Here is a 16,758-nt window from a genome sequence, read left to right on the forward strand (position 1 = left end):
GTTATAAAGAAGGTGAGCTCATTTGGAAAGCCGTTTTACCCCTTGGCGAGAAGTTAACAGGCCGCGGTAAATGGACTCTGCGATGCGAAGGATCCTTTGTCGTCCACCGGATTTTGGAGCGCGGGCTTTTCACCTCAGGGACGTCGATGGCGACGTCCATCGCAACCCCATCAACGGACGATTCCTGAAGAAATATTACCCTAGTGTCTGGGAGTTCGAAGATCCACCGGATCAACCTTCGTCCCAGACTGGGGGGCAATCACAGTTTTCCTCGCCTCGCACCACCTTTACGTTCAGCCTTTTGTCTCATGTGTTTGCTTCGCCTACGAACACTAAGGGGGCAACACTATATACTCTTAGGCCTTCTCTTGAGGCCTTATTTTTGATTAATTTCCAACTTTGGTTGTAATTTTTTCCTTGACAACGTGTGTTAAGAATATACATAGTGGCCTATACATGAGGCCTGATTTTATAACAGTAATTTCTAAACCTGCTGAAACATTCATTCATGAAGTGGCTTTGCGGCCAAAAGCAGTACAGATAGAAACATTTACATTTTGCAATTACAAGGACAAAAGTGGCTTAAAGAATCATAAGGATTTCAGATCTTCTAAGAGTTTCTGGATCTTGTGGTGGCAAAGAGGACATGGGCAGTACCGCTAGCACTCTTCCTCTCTTCACCCACATCCTCCTCTGATCTGACTCGCAGCTGCTCTCATTTGTACCAGAGGAAGAGGGAAGGGAATAATCCATCCCAACCCTTCTAGTTGAATATCCTCCGGGATGGAGTTGGTATCCAGAGCGAGCGCGACCCACAATCACATCTACCTCCAGGGGAAAAACAGAAGCCTCGCGATCGGGCCCCGGAGGTAGACCACGAAAGAAGAACAGGCGGCCTCAACGTGGCCTTCCGCCCTTCTTCCCCATGCTCCACACTGGCAGTCTGAGAAGAGGGACCCCTTAGAATAGGGTTCTGCCGCGTTAGGAGCGTGACATGTTCTTCAGTTTAACTGAGACTGGCAAGTTCATCCAGATTTTCAGAAAACAAAGACATGCCACTGGACCTGAGATTAAGCCATGAGGCCTATCTAGGTCTTGAGATTAAGCCATGAAGCCTATGAATTTGGGGCTGAGGATGAGGCTATGGGGGAAGATCTCAGAAAGTGAAGAAAGAGAACTAAGGTTTGCGAAACTATCTCTGGGAAAGCCATACTTGCTGGTGTTTATCATTTCCCCAAAGGGTTGGTATTTATAGAGCCAAGTTCAGTGGCCTCAACCTTGCGATGGACGGTTGAAGTACTTTCAACGCCATCAATAAGAGTATCAGAGGAATTGAATGCAAAGATCTCGGAAATGAAGGTACTTGAAAACGCGTGGCAAGTGGGGCAGTTTTCAAGGAGATAACCGCTCTGTTTCGAGACTATTTTGTCAAACCAACTTCAATGGCAATAAAGGTAAACATTAATTCGAAAATTGAACATATATTTGGGCCAAGCAAAGTGGGCTAAATATATTAGATAAATATAATATTGTTCATACAAACTGGGCCTAACAGTAATAGAGGCTTAAAGTTTTCGGCCCGCGTAGGTCAAGCGAAGTAAGTGTTCATCCAGACGAAAACTGGCGTCAGCAGCAGCTCGCTCCGCTTGTCGGCCTGCTTCGCGAGCATAAGCTAAGTTTTGAGACATCACTTCGAAGGCTGCTAGGGGTTGCTCTAGCAGAGGCTCCTCATGCTCAAGCCGGGCCGTCACCGCAGTCAACTGGGCTTGCAGTTCCTGGATTTGAGTCCAAAGATGGTTCCGTGTAATCAGTAAGTCTCTAACAAGGATAGCCCTATCGCCCAAGAAATCGCGAGATGTCTCCGTCTGTTGTGCAAGGCCTTGATAGTGGGCCTGAGCTTGCCTCGCTTGTGCGGTCGCGGTCGTTCGTTCATTGATCCGCTCAGGAAGGTTTTGTAACAGCTCATATATCTTGGTGAACTCAGCCTCAGTAATAGTTCGCTCGTAACGGAGAGCCATCAAGTATTCCTGAGCTCTGGCGGACGCACCCGGTAGTAGGATCTCGGGACTCAGAAGTCGCTGTAACTCATCTCTCGCTTCATCTATAACTCCTGGAGGAGTCACTTCGAGTACGCGAACAAGCCTTTCCAGCCTGGAAGGAGGCTCGGGCGATGGAACATCAGCATCAGCAGCAGCGGCAGTAGGGGCTTCCTGAGGATCCATAATAGGGACCGCTTCTGGCTCCGGCTCGACATTCAATCCTTCTCCCACTTCAGGGACATGGGGGGCAGGCTCATGGATCACCATATCCCCACCGATTGTGTCTGTTGGATCAGCGACAGGTACCTCCATAGCGGTAGCTGTTTCCCCGTTAGGATCAGGACTCTGTGGTTAAGAAGGACTTATTAGAGTGCACAGAAAATAAAATAAGGACTAAGGCTTTTGTTCAAGAGAAAATGTACCTCTGCAGCCAGAGGCTCGTGCAGGATTGCTATCGGCGCAGGCTCTTGAGTTGCTTCATCAGGAATGGGATTAAGCGCTACCTGCGTTAAGGGTTGTGCAACGATCGGTTCCTCAGGAGGCGAGTCTGAAGGGGCTACTCCTTCTTCCAGCTCGGGTGAATTGTCGTCTATGACCTGCACCGGAATCAAAGCCAAATGCACATTGCTCGCGTTGCTGGCGGGAGGTGGGAGATTACTAGAATTCGTGGGTGTTTGAGCCCGCGGGGCAGTTGTTCCTTCACCAGCAGCGGAAGAGCCTTCCCCAGCGTGTCCGGAGGACCGACGACGGACCTGCGAGTGAAACAGTTATAGAAATTAGGCTAAAAGATGGATGATCTCTAGTATGATTTTCCTAACTCTTACCAGTCGATCAGCGAGTGGTTCATCCTCTTCCCATGGGTCAGTGCGAGGGTCCGAGCGGTTGCGCTTGCGAGCCAAAGCAGCCGCGATCTGCCAAAATTGCAAAGTTAGACTTAACTCGCAGAGAGGCATAATCCTAAGAGCAGAGGGTTCTTACAGTTTGCGAATTATCGTCGTCAGAGGAAGATTCTTCAGCTTCAGGCTCTGCGAGCACCGCCTTCTGCTTCCCAGACTGGCCAGCGGCCGGGGAAGCACGGATTGTGCGAGCGCCGGAACGTGGCATAGTTCCCTGACACAGCGAGGGGTGAGTAGAAAGAAAGTAAAAGGAAAATTACAGAGGATAAAGCTCAGATACTTACCTCCGGAGGGGGTTCGCGGATTACAATACCAGCCTGGGCCGAGCGAGGAGCTCGCGTCGGTTGTGTCACCGGAAGAGGCTGGGATCGTGTCGCATCCTCAGGGAAGCGAGCGAGCACTTCAACATCGACAGGATAGGGGTTTTTCAGTTCTCCAAAGAGTGCTGCGAAGAGTTCGTCGTCCTGCTGAGTCCAACAATTGACAGAGACCTCTTCCCACCATGTCTCGTATCCTTCTTCAGTCCCGTCCACGGAGTCGATGGCCTGAGCCCAATCAGGAAGATCAACCAGTGCGAGCATACTTTGCGCCGGTACAGGTCCGAGAGGGGGCCCGAATCTGTGCCACGAAGTGTTGTAGTTCCAGGCGTCGTATAGAGGGAATGGCACCAATTAGACAAGGCCGAATTGGCGAGCAAAATGATTAGGAGCGTAAAGCTCGTAGCTGAGTTCCTCGGCAGCGATCCTGATGTTTGAGTAGGAGATCGCGCGGCGAAAAGCCAAGCGTGCGCGATCAGTGTAGCGAGGATCGCCGGGAAGAAAGCCATATTCAAGTAAAAAGGGGAATCTTCTACCCAAAATTATGTCGCAGTATGGCATCTCGTTTAAGAGGTACAGGTAAGAAAAACACTCGGAGTAAGGGGGATGAGTACCTTCCCTCGCGGCTGAACCACCGACCTAAGAGTTGGTCGGCCGGTGGGAGTAGCGGGATGTCATCGCGACGGAAGAACGGGAAGTAAGTTTGGATCCAGAAATCCAAAATCCAAAAGGGGCCAGACATGCTAGTCTCAAATGGATGCATGGTGGCCTGGTATAACATTCGGTAGAGGGCTCCTAACACTGGTTGCCCAAGCCCGATGTTACGGCCGTTGTAGAGAGCCGTCGCCAGGAGAGTCCAAGTACCAGTGGGCTTGCAGGAAGAGGTGTAGAATATAAACTTGCAGAGCCAATACTCCAGAAAAGCGATTCCGCCGGTCGCATTGTGTTTCCGGCTATAATACGCCAACCATCGCGGGTAGGAGCCACTGTGGGCGCTTCGACCATGCTGGGCCATGGTCGAAGTGAAGTTGACAGAATCAAATTGACCATGCACATAGGGTTCGCCATCGATGGGCAGGCCAGTGATGGCGAGAATATCCAACAGAGTGATACTCATTTGACCAAATCTAAAGTCAAATGTGTTGGTGGCGGTATTCCAGAAACAAAGGAAAGCAGCGAGCGGCGAGCGATTGCCACCGCGAGGAAGATTGAAACATAGGTTGATAGTATGCGTGATACCTGCTGCGTTCCAGCGAGCCAGATCCCGCGCCCGCGTTGCGCGATACCAAGAAGTCTCTACTGCACTAATGGAGGACGGCCAATGCCCTATTTTGGCTCGATGGTTTTGGGCGCCCCAGCTGCTGAAATCTCCAGGGGTCCTTCGGAGGACTGGAATGGGCCGACGGATTGGTAGGCCGTAGAGAGCGATAGCGTCGTCTAGAATAGCATCTTGTGGCGCTGGACCCAGTCCAGTTTGATGGTCGGAGAATCGAAAGAGCAGGGGTCGATGGATAGGTGTTTGGAGACGAATGCGGGCACCGATGTTGGTTCCCTAAGTATGGGAAACTTTTTTGTTTAACTCTTCCTCTTGATCGATGACTATTTTCTTTGGAGGGGCCATTTCTGGGTTTCTGCAAAGGGGGTAACGAATTAAATGGATTTTTCTGGGTTTAAGAGACTAGAAGGGTTTCTGATGTGACAGGTCTCGCGGCCGTGGGTTTAAATAAGGATTTTTGTGAGGGAAACGATACGACAGAAAGGCGTTTTGCAAATGAAAGGACGCAACCTTCATTAATGACATCGTTTCAAGTGGCCGGCGAGTCGTTTTAGTCCCCTTCAAGCAGTTACATCTTCGCGGGCTTGCTTTCGGGGCCTGGGGGGCAATGTTTGAGCCCAAAAGTAATTTTGGCAAGATCCTTTAGTGGATTTAGCGTAGCGGGCCGATACCTGCGGCCCAAAAATAAGCCTACTTGAGTTTGGGTTACAGTTTCGCCCATTCCGTAATCCATAAGGAAAATGAAACCTTATTGGAGTCAAGTAGCAGAGATTGAATAGGAAACTTCAATCAATAATCCTTTTGTAGCAAGGAACAGTCGAAGACCTAGGTATAAATACTAGGGTTCGAGGACACAAGAAGGACCTCTCTCAAATCAACTAATCCCAACGATTACAAAGCCTCTCCGGAGCAAACCTTCAACCTCGTTGAAACCCGGCGACCGTGCTTCCGGTCCTAGTCTCCTCGCGAGCCGACTGCCAGTACTACTGCCACCGACATAACCAGCGAAGCAAGGGTAACGCCCTCGCACCCAGCGAAGCTAAAGTCACGCTTTAGCAAAACCCGTGCTTTCTCACAACTTCCCAGTGATTGCTCTGCTTAGTCTACAACACTAAGTATCGATACGGTGAACGCGAAGAGATCACACCCAAAATCCTTATCCGTAAGGCAAAAAGTCCTTTCTCAGAAGGCTAGAGAAGAACCCTGTGACGAGGTTGGTGCTCTCCTCGTCCACAGCGCTTGAAGAAGAAGTCAGGTCAAGGGACTACCCCGACGACTACACCCCGCGGTGCTGGCACGCCTGCGCAATCACACGCTCAAAAGAGACAGTTTGCACCCCTACCGGATTTTCGCGTCAAACAGTAGTTGAGGAAAGTTTCTCTGTTGCTTTATTGTTGGTAATCAAATTCCGCTTTACTTCGACCAAAAAAAAAAAATTCCGCTTTAGCAGTTTTGCTTTAATGGTACAACATTTACTTGTCTGTATTGTTATGAATCATGTGTCTTTTTAACTCCACTTTATTCATCCCATTGTGAGAATTAAGCACAAATTTAGCAGTTTTACTCCAATGATACAACATTTACTTGTATGCGTTGCTATGCATCATGTGTTTTTTAACTTCACTTTATTCATCTCATAGTCAGAATTAAACACAAAACCTAATTTGTGATGTTATCTTATTTAGAGAGATTTCAAATTAAATATTGGCAATAGTGGAGGATGCGACAGAGGAAGTTTTTGAAGATGACATTTTACTGTTGAAAAATGCACCATAACAAAAGAGACAGGGTTTGTCAACCATAACAAATTATTTTACAAAAATGCCCCTCGAATATTAAAATACTTTGAATACTAATTTCTGATGAAGAATAAAAATGACAAACCACAAATAGCCAAATATATATATATATATATAGACGCGCGCGCACACACACACACGAAAATGTTCTGAAGAGGACGTCTGCACTGTTGCTAAAGTGCGAACGTCGCCGCTACAGCTCGGCTCGGGGTTCGACGGAGCGGCGGGACTTGGCGGACGGACGGCAGGGGTCGGACGGAGCGGTATGCAGTCGGTGGAGTCGCCGGTGACGGGGTTGCAGCTCGCTGCAGAAAACCTACAGTTGCAGGTTGGGTTGTTGCCCAGAAACTGCAACCCCGACCTCATCCAACCTCGAACGCTCTCCTGCAAGCCGCACGCTACCGTCGACGTCCGCACTTTAACGAAGTGTGGACGTCCTCTTCAGAACCGGACTATATATATATATATATATATATATATATATATATATATATATATATATAACCACCCACTTCTCCATATAACTACCTCCACTCACAAACCCATAGGTGTGTGGTTATTTCTTGTGTATACATAAATACACTGTTCATTGTTTACATGAGTTATTTAGAGAAAAAAAAAAAAAAAAAACCTTCTCATTTATTTGGAGATTAAACATGAGTTGACATAACTACTACTTCCTCCCCACTCATTTGTAGTCTAACGCCAAGGTTTGATCTTCTTGTCAAATATTCCTGGTCCATAAGTAGAGATGAATATCTCAACGATGAAGGAAAACTGCATCCATATAAATGAGGTGATCGGAAGAAAAGCCAGCAAAAGATTTTGAATAAAAGTCTTAGAATTTCCATTATCACCAATCATAACAGTAAGTGCAGAAGAAAATGCGATCATCATAGTAGAAATTGAGAAGAAGAGGGTGGAAAGACCAATCATCATTTTTGTAGGCAAAGATGTGAGGAAGTCATCTTCTGCATAACGTGACGTGAGGATTCCCAAAAATATAATTACTGAGGTCGTGGAGAACACTAGTGATATACCATCTGCAACAATAAAAATCTTAAACAACTTTTTATCCATGAAAATGGGAAGACCTGTGTTACTATCGCTTCCACCAGGAACGCAGAATGCTGCAGCAAACATGATGGTAACAATGAGAGCACCAACAACTGTACAAGAAGTTGCTATCCCCTTAATTGAGTCTTCTGCATCCTTCATTAATTTCTCGTGACTTTTGGTAAAGAGCTCACGTGGTGTCACATCCGAAATATTTAGAGATTCATGCATTTCAACCGGTACAATACTCTCCACCTCCTGGATTCCAATTATTATTTGAGCAAGAAGTAACTAATTAATCAGGGCCTAATTTGCCAATATCAATTCTTTGAGAGTGCACCACATTATGCAAATTTAGGCTATATTGGAGATTAGAGATAGTAGAGTTAAACAAATAATTCATCTTAAGATCACCCTAATAGTATTGATAGAATTGAGCTGCATGACAGCATGAGTACTTACGATGACTAACAAATTAAGCTAAATTTGTCTAACCAACAAAAAGGTCATCTGAGACCGGGAAAAGTGTCTTATACCGGTAAGAAAGTGTTAATTGTCAATACAAAACCTAAACCTGAAGATAACCCATATATATATGCGGCAATATAGATGCATAGTGCATCATGCACTCGTGCACTAAACGTAGAGATTTAAATGATTTTATTCGGGGCTAAACCCTCTTCTTCTTGACAACCCTAATTCCTATAACTCGAAGAGTTTTTCTATTGGAACCTCTAAATTTGCTCACTTGACCTCTATGCTTTCTACACCTCCTATTAAATTTTCAAATACTAAATTTACTCATTAAACCTCACTAAAGTTCCTCAAATAACCTCACTCATATAATTAATTTACAAACAAACTAAGATCTTTATAATAAAAAATTTAGTCATTTCAATGATTTAATTACTCTATAAATCTTAATTACCTTTCTATTTCTTAATTAGACAACATAAATCTCTTATCCAATAAAAAAAAAATCAAACACAAGGTATTGAGTTTTAAAAATTAATAAAAATAAAATAACATGAACTATTATGTGAATTTTTTTATTTACTTTTTCTTTTTTGGCTGTTAAAAAAAAATAAAGATTAATAATTTTTTCTTAATGTTTCTCTATTTTCTGTACCTCATGATTAATTATTTAAATATTTTTTATTTATTTTTATTTGCTAGCTCTTTTTTTTTTCTTCTTCTTTTTACAAATATAATGGATAGATTTAGATTTAGGGCATAATACAATTTATTTTGTTCTCCCTAACCAATATGCGTTCAATATACATATCATACATTTTTATCTTAATCATAATTTTATTTCTTCATATATATATATATATATATATATATATATGAATGCTTTAATGAGTATGTAGTGAAATTGAAAAATGAAAATAAATAGGGAAAATAATAAAGAATGCAATCTAATATTACTGAATTGGAAAGTCTAGAGAAAATAAATATAACCATTTTTTTTTGTATAATTATTGTCCTTAATAGTCATTTTATAGTAGATTCTATATGTCATTTAATAATTCATAATAGAGTGAGGTCAAGTGAGCAAATTTAGAGGTCTCAATAGAAACTCTCTAACTCGAAAGCTTTATGAATTTTAAATCATATATATTAGCGGTGCATTCAATGAAACTCAACCAAAAAACCTAATTTCTTATATTATATATATTCCTTCCCAAATGAAATATGTAATTACTAGAAAAAATATTGGATGGCAGTGAGAGCTCTGCCGCCGGTAAACCCTAGCCGCCCTGGCTTGGGTATTCAAAGATGCTTTGAAGTGTCAACGTCATCACTGGTCGGAGCCTGCTTCGCCAGAATTCAATGTCGAGATCTCTTGACGACTTTCTTTTGGGTTCTCTGTCTCCGATTTCCTTCTGCGTTCGGGACTGCTAATCTTGCAACTGTGAATCATACACGAGATCGATCGCGGCTGGATTGGGGGATTCGACCGAGGGTTCGGAATAAGACGGCCAGCAATCACCTGCAATTGGGTCGTCTTCTGGAGACGACAACGATGGAGCGAGGCGGTGCCGGTTTGATTGGGTTCATTTGGAATCCCATTTGGAGTGCGGCGGAGCCGGTTTGGCTTATGATGAAGGCGGTGCTGGGTTATGCTGACCCCACCATGTTCTTGTTTCCCGTTGCAGTGAGTATAGTCTACTGGCTATGGTGGAACATATGGGCGGGGATTCGAGGAAGTGACACCAAGGACCTGATTCGACTCTGGGTGCCCCGATTATTTTGGGTAGCTGTGCAGGTGGGTTGTCTTTGGACCCTAGTTCAAACCCGGATCTGGGTGACGTCAAGGGCAGGAGTTCTCTCCTTGTGGTGGATGTTTGATCGGCCAAAGTTATTGGCGGCGCCGTCGTCAGGGTGGTCTCCAGCAAAGAAGCTACTTTTGGGCCTTAAGCTTGGGCCTCCATCTGGGTTGGGTGCCCTAGTCAGTTTTGGACTTTTGTTGGGGTCCAGAATGTCTAGTGGGGCTTTTAGCCTTGATGAGCTGCTGGTTCAGCCTAGAGCATGGACGATAGATTCTGGGCCTGGCCTGTTTGGATTCGGAGTGACTGGTGGGTTTTTATACCCACCCTATAGTTAGTTTTTTCTTTTAAACTTGCCTATTACTATGCGTACTGTGTCGTAGTTGATAGGCTTGCTTTGAATAAGTGAGCATGAAATGTTGAATGAATGGTCCTATCGTATGTATCACCGTGGTGTCTACTGCATCACAACTTCTTGTCTATTTGTACATGGTAGCGGAAGGATATGTAATGGTCATCCTGGCCTTACCCTACATTAATTAAATCTCTATAATGTTCATTGTCAAAAAAAAAAAATGAAATATGTAATTAAAGCTGAAATATGTTCTGACTGAGACATGCTTGCACCCTATCCCATCCCCATAAAAAAGGGGATATGGTTGAGATCGTAGTGGCGTCAAATCTCGCGTGACTCGGAGTTATCAATTAGGGATCTAATAGCTAGACGTACTATTGCTATATTAGACTCGGCTGAATCTTCAATCAAAAAGAAGAAGATGGGTTGCTAGTTTGCTACTTTTGGGGCCTTGAATATATTAAAAGATACTACGAGTTCCTTCTTGAAAGCAAAGAATTCGGGTGTTCGGAAGAAATTATCTCCTAGTGGAAAGAAGTTATCTTTGGAGGCCAGAGGGGAAAGGAGAAACTTCTCCTATGCTGGGAAGATGAAGAATGATGCTTGATGAGGGCACTAATTGGTGTACTAATTGAGAAGTCTCACTTGGATGTTTTAATATAATTTAGGTAACAACACAGTTAAATTTGAGTATATGGGTTGGATTTTTTGTTTTGTTTTTAATATTGCTATGAACTCTTTATATTTCTTTTGTGTTCTTTGGTTGTTAGACATATGCTAGAGTGTAATATTATACGTGGGAATTTACTTTTATTGAGCTAAGCATGGTGGATTCCTAGGTGATATTATCACAATATACAATAAAGTTATTGTCTCTCCTAAAAAAAATTTAAATAAAAATAAGAAGTATTTTAATCAAGGTCCAATTTGCTACAACAATTTCATCATAGTCCGGCCAATTTTTTATTTTTAATTGCGGTCCAACCACTTTTTTCGTTGTCCATTTTGCCCCTCAAGGTAAATAAAGGAAACAAATCAAGATCTCATAATTTAGGGACTTTGTTTTCAGTTTAAATATTAAAATTTTGGATTTCAAATTACTAAAATATACTCGAGGAAATTATAATAAATAATATGGCAGCTATATTTATGTAAACATATCATGTATACCTACATGAAAGGTCAATAAATTCTCAAACAATGCAGTGTATCTATATCATAGAGTCAAAAAGAAAAAATAAGACAAACTAAGTAGCATCTTTGTCACAACAATACTTAGAGATATAATATACTAGTCCATGGTCGAGTTTTAGTATTGTTCCTACTTAATAGGTTGGTTTCTTTTTCCCTACCTATTAAGTATGAACAATATTAAAACTCAACGATGGACTAGTATATTATATCTCTAAGTATTGTTGTGTCAACGATGCTACTTAATTTGTCTTATTTTTTCTTTTTGACTCTGTGATATAGATACACTATTTGAGAATTTATTGACCTTTCATGTAAGTATACATGAAATGTTTACATAAATTTAGCTGCCATATTATTTATTATAATTTCCTTAAGTATATTTTAGGAATTTGAAATCCAAAATTTTAATATTTAAACTGAAAACAAAGTCCCTAAATTATGAGATCCTGATTTGTTTCCTTTATTTATGTTGAGGGGCAAAATGGACAACGAAAAAAGTGGTTGGACCGCAATTAAAAATAAAAAATTGGCCGCACTATGATGAAAATTGGTGTAGCAAATTGGACCTTGATTAAAATACCTTCAACCATAGCAACTTTCCTTTCCCTTAAGATATGAAGATGCATCTTCCTTTCCAGAGTCTCTCCTTTGTACGATTTATCTTAAGGTGCAAAAGTAGATATGCACAATGTAGAATGTTACCTCTTTAGATGGATCAAAACCTTCTTACGAATACCCATCTGAAATATCTATTTGATTGTATAATGAAGTTGAACAACATGACAATTCTATAATGAAGGTGTAAAAAGAAGAAGAAAGTGATGAGAATAGAGAAGAAGAAAAGAGACGAGATATATAGGGTGTAGAAAAATGATGGTAAGGTATTATCATTTTTTTTTTTAATATCGCTGCATCAATTAAGGGGTTTTGTTATGCTAATGACATATCATAATTGATATGGTTTTTATGAATACCAAATTAAATGAAAAACAACATTAACTCTCAATTAATTGACTCATAAATTATTGATTGTTTTGAGTAATATTGTTATGGGTAAATTCGGTATGTGAAAAAGTAGAAGTTATTGACTCATCATGCTAATATAGGAAAGTAAGCTGATATGGATGCCTAGTCACTGAACCGCAATTAACAAAAATTTTCTTCCGGATTACATTTAAAATAGGTCATGGTTTTTGGACTTAAAACTAATTAACTCTAAAAAGAATAAAGGGGTTGAAATTAGCAGCCAATTTTGCAAACCACACCCCCTCTATCCTTTTGTTATGTTCATGTCCAATGTAAAAACACTCATACAGAAGAGAAGATGGGAGTGTGGTTTGTAAAAAGAGGGCGCCAAAAAATTTCACTCATTAAATGGAAGTAAATGATTACATGTCGCAATTATAACTAAAAATGAACTGAGAGGAATTCTGACCTTAAACCATTGCAGCTCTCTCTGCATTTGCAAATATGCACCTTGAATATGATTGAACTGCGAGAGCGGAGACAATTTCCCTGCCATATGGAGCATATTTTCGTTAGAGCTCGTTACAGTACATCCCAAATTACTTCTCTTTTCTTCACGCAGTCCATACATAAGGTTATAAATGTTAATTTGGCGGCATTCAATGGCAACATGAAATATGTTCCTTCCTTTCTCATCCTTTGCTGAAATCATTCCAATCCTTGAATATGCCTTATATATTTCAGTGACAAACTGAACATTTCCTCGTTCTACAGCTCGAAAGATTGATGTTCTCATGATTTTCCATTGCACTTCTGTAAGTTCCTCCCATTTTATCACTTTACCGATGCAACGAATGAATTCAACGATTTGCATATGGATCAATTTCATTTCATATATGGATTTGATTCCTGTATGAAGTAAAAAACAATTAAAGACTTGTTGATAGTCAATTAAAAAAAATGATTTTGATTGTTGCATTACCCAAAAGTTTGCCGACACCCCTCATAGATCCTCTGTATAAGTTCATGACTGCATATAATTTAAAAGAAATTCAGTACATATACTATGGAAAACTAGCTTTTAAAGAAACACATGAATGGCTGAAAACATAAAACCTATCAATTTTACATTCTTTTGCTTTATTATTAGTAGATAAATTGCAATTTGACACTTGGTTTGAGCAAGGTTCTAAAAAATGCTAGGCACTAGTCGGGCGGTAGTCCGGGGCCTAGCGCCCAGAGGCCTAGGCGGGACTAGGCGGTTTTCTTTTTTTATTAATTTTATTTTTACAAACATATAATTATATAAATAAATAAGTGTTAATTAGTGTGAGTGTGTTTTTTTTTTCCTTTAAAAACTTTCCTTTTTTGTTTTGGTCTTAATCGTCTCCACTATCTCTCCCCACCAAATCAATATTTCTTTTGATTTAAAGGAAACGTCAGATACTTCTTCTCCTCTTATATACTATAACATAATATATTTTTTTATTCTTTGTATTTGAAACCAACATGATCTTCATCCAACTAGTGTTGACCTTATCTCCAAACTCCAAAGCATATTTAGATAATCATAAAAAGAAAAAGAAAAAAGCAAACCAGTGTAGCCTGGGCTCTTCGCTTCCGATGAGATTCAATCATACCCGCCACCATCAAGCTCAAGCTCTAATCTCTCTCTCTCTCTCTCTCTCTCTCTCTCTCTCTCTCTCTCTCTCTCTCTCTCTCTCGCATTGGTTGATCAAGACGGTACCTTTCTTCTTCATTGCTTCTTCAATTTTATTTTCTGAGTTTTGGCCTACCATGCCATTGCCGGAGAGAGTTAGAAACTCTGAAACTGAGAGTCAGAGAGAGAGAGAGAGAGAGAGAGAGAGCGGTCTGAGATTCCTATATTAAGTCGAAGTTGAAGTCTGAAAGAAAAAAAAAAAAAAGGCAAAGCGCCCAACGCCCAGCGCCTAATGCCCGCCTAATACCGCCTAGGCGGCAGCCGAGAAGCCAAACGCCCAGAAGGATCGCCTAGCCTCTAATCAGAACGGTGAAGCCACGCCCAGCGCTAGGCGCCGCCTAGTCGGCCGCCTAGGCCGATTTTTAGAACCTTGGGTTTGAGTATATATATGTGTGTGTGTGCGCGCGCGCGCGCGCACATAGAAGGTTGTTCTAAATAAGTTCTTATGATTTTTGAAATAATTTCTCGCTATATTTTCCCTTTGGTTTTGAATTCTTGCTAAGAAATTTGTTAGGATTTTGTGTATAGAAGTATATGGATAACCGATGAAATTATATTATACGCACACTAAAGTAGAATGGGGTTTGGTACCTTGCATTCTTTAGTTTTACTAAAGTAGTTTGGTACTATTCATTCAATAGTGACTGGACCATTTTGTCCCTGCATTCTTTGGAATTTTACCTGATTACTCCTAACAGGTGTTCGTCTTCTGTGTTACTGAGTAGTTTTTTTTTTTTTTTTTGGGAAGATGTTACTGAGTTGTTTCAGGGTGTTTTTTTTCTTCTTTGCTCCACCAAACAACAGAGGGAGCTGAGCGATTCCATCTGTTTCTTTTGCTTTGCTCCACTACACTTTGTTTGTTTTTCACTTTTCCTTCACTTGTGCTGAGTGATAGAAAGAGAGAGACAAGGATGATTGTTTTTCTTCTTTGCACAACTTGGCTAGAAAGAGAGGGATGGAGAACAAAAGAGCTTTCCATCTAAGGAAGAAGATCATGGATCTAGGTATTTGATTTTCGATTTGTTCTTTTTTTTTTATAATTAAGTTTCTTCTGGTTTCTCATGTGTTGGTTTTTTGTTTTGATTGTAATACTTTCATGCTAAAGAGCACGAATAAGATGAATTCGAGTTACTGGAGGAAGCAGAACACGAATTGGGGGCCTTTTTTGTTCTCACCCAACAAAGAAAGAAAAAGACTTCCTTCTGTGCTGTTGTTGCTTTGTTTTAAGTTTTCAAAAACATAGGCTTCAGGCTTCGTTTTTTTTGTTTTTTCCCTATGTTGCCCTGCAGCATAAGAAAAATTGACGAAAAGAATGCATTTTTGGTTATTTAGGGTAATGGATAAGCTGCAATACTCGAGTACAGAAACACATCATATAGAAACTAAAATCTATGAACAGAGAAGCTAGTCCAATAGCGAGCATAACCAAAGACTGAGCTAGACTTGACAATTATAGCAAACAGCAAATACATAGCATTTGGATGATTTCTCATAACAAAATAAGCTAGGAACGTACTGGAAAGACAGCTAAAGCAAGTTCTAATTGAATATTGGCCTTAAGCCCTGAACCTTCCCACATTACCGTAATCATAAACATTGCTCTTCATTGAACGAAATAAATAGCTATACATTGAACCTTCCAACACACTTAGTGACTTCTACTCTTTCAAAACCCTATCAATCTCAAATTGCTATAGTCTCACAGTTTCCATTGAACTAAATCTAGATTACTGAAAACTAGCTTAACCTTCACACGCAAGTTCCAGCATTTCATAACCAATAATCGGTAACCAAAACCAAATGCTCAACACCAATTTATGTACCAAATTCAAATCTTAGTCTACATATAAACAGTGCATATTTGCATATCACAATCACCGATTCACAAGCAAAGATCAAGGTCTCGAAATCCATTTCCGATTGAAATTAAACCACAAATGTGCAATCTTTGATTCAACCTAACCTGAATTGGTTTGGGGCCGTACTTGAAGAGTGCCCCTCTGAACTGATTCTTCCGCACGACGGACCCGGCACGGTCGGACCGGCCCCGGACAATGCCGGAGAACCAGGAACCGGCTAAAGCTAAAGAAGTAGAAGACGGAGAAGAAGAAGACAGCGAGAGATTCATTTTAGAGTCTCCAATTGAATCTCATCGATTTCTAGGGCTGCGATTCTTTTGTTATCGAGAGAGAGAGAGAGAGAGAGAGAGAGAGAGAGAGAGAGAGAGAGAGAGAGAGAGAGAGAGGTGGGATTTAACACTTCGATCAGAAAAAGTTAATACTAGAAAAGGTCAGCCGTAAAACAATAGTAAAATAACTCATTTACTACACACATATTGTGTACGCTGTTAATAAATAACTAAATTTACGGCACACATAAAATGCACGCTGTAAATAACCAGAATAAAGACATTTCGACTGCACTATGACAGCCTTTTACAGCGCACATCAAATGTGCGCCGTAAAAGAATGATTTTGTTGTAGTGCTCTATTCTACTATTAATGTTATTGACACATAATGGTGATTAATGACAAGAATTTAATTCGATCCTACTTTCTGACCTCTTCATGCAGCATTGACAACATAGTTAGTATATCAAGTGAAGTTAATTCTTGAGGACACATCAATGATATACCCTGATAATACAAGTAGATGGACAACTAAATTCAACTAAGATTTCTATGGTTGGTGAGCCATGGCCTGTTGGTTAGCTAGTCTAACTAATACCGTGGAGGTTACTGGTTTAAATCTCACTAACATCAGGGATAGAATGGGGTGGGGAGTTACATTGTCGTCCAGAATCAGGAAAAAAAGAAAAGATTTCTATCAGATTTTCATAGGGTGATGCAATTTTCCTTCGCCTAACT

The 16,758-nt window shown here is 41.0% G+C and overlaps 1 protein-coding gene and 1 long non-coding RNA gene across 2 annotated transcripts; both read right to left on the minus strand.

The window, feature by feature from the left end:
- Window positions 1–7,026: 7,026 nt before the first annotated feature.
- Window positions 7,027–7,545, minus strand: LOC121050687 (ankyrin repeat-containing protein ITN1-like). Its single transcript, XM_040511537.1, has one exon. The coding sequence runs from the start codon at window positions 7,543–7,545 to the stop codon at window positions 7,027–7,029; it is 519 nt and encodes a 172-aa protein (XP_040367471.1).
- Window positions 7,546–12,941: 5,396 nt separating this feature from the next.
- Window positions 12,942–16,074, minus strand: LOC121050493. The gene is made up of 3 exons (XR_005803149.1): window positions 15,855–16,074; window positions 13,154–13,201; window positions 12,942–13,080 (listed from the first exon to the last, which is right to left on the minus strand). It is a non-coding gene; the product is annotated as an uncharacterized LOC121050493 (long non-coding RNA).
- Between the last annotated feature and the right edge of the window lie 684 nt (window positions 16,075–16,758).

The sequence above is a fragment of the Rosa chinensis genome, chromosome 7, assembly GCF_002994745.2.
Source record: "Rosa chinensis cultivar Old Blush chromosome 7, RchiOBHm-V2, whole genome shotgun sequence".
Classification (NCBI taxonomy): Eukaryota; Viridiplantae; Streptophyta; class Magnoliopsida; order Rosales; family Rosaceae; genus Rosa; species Rosa chinensis.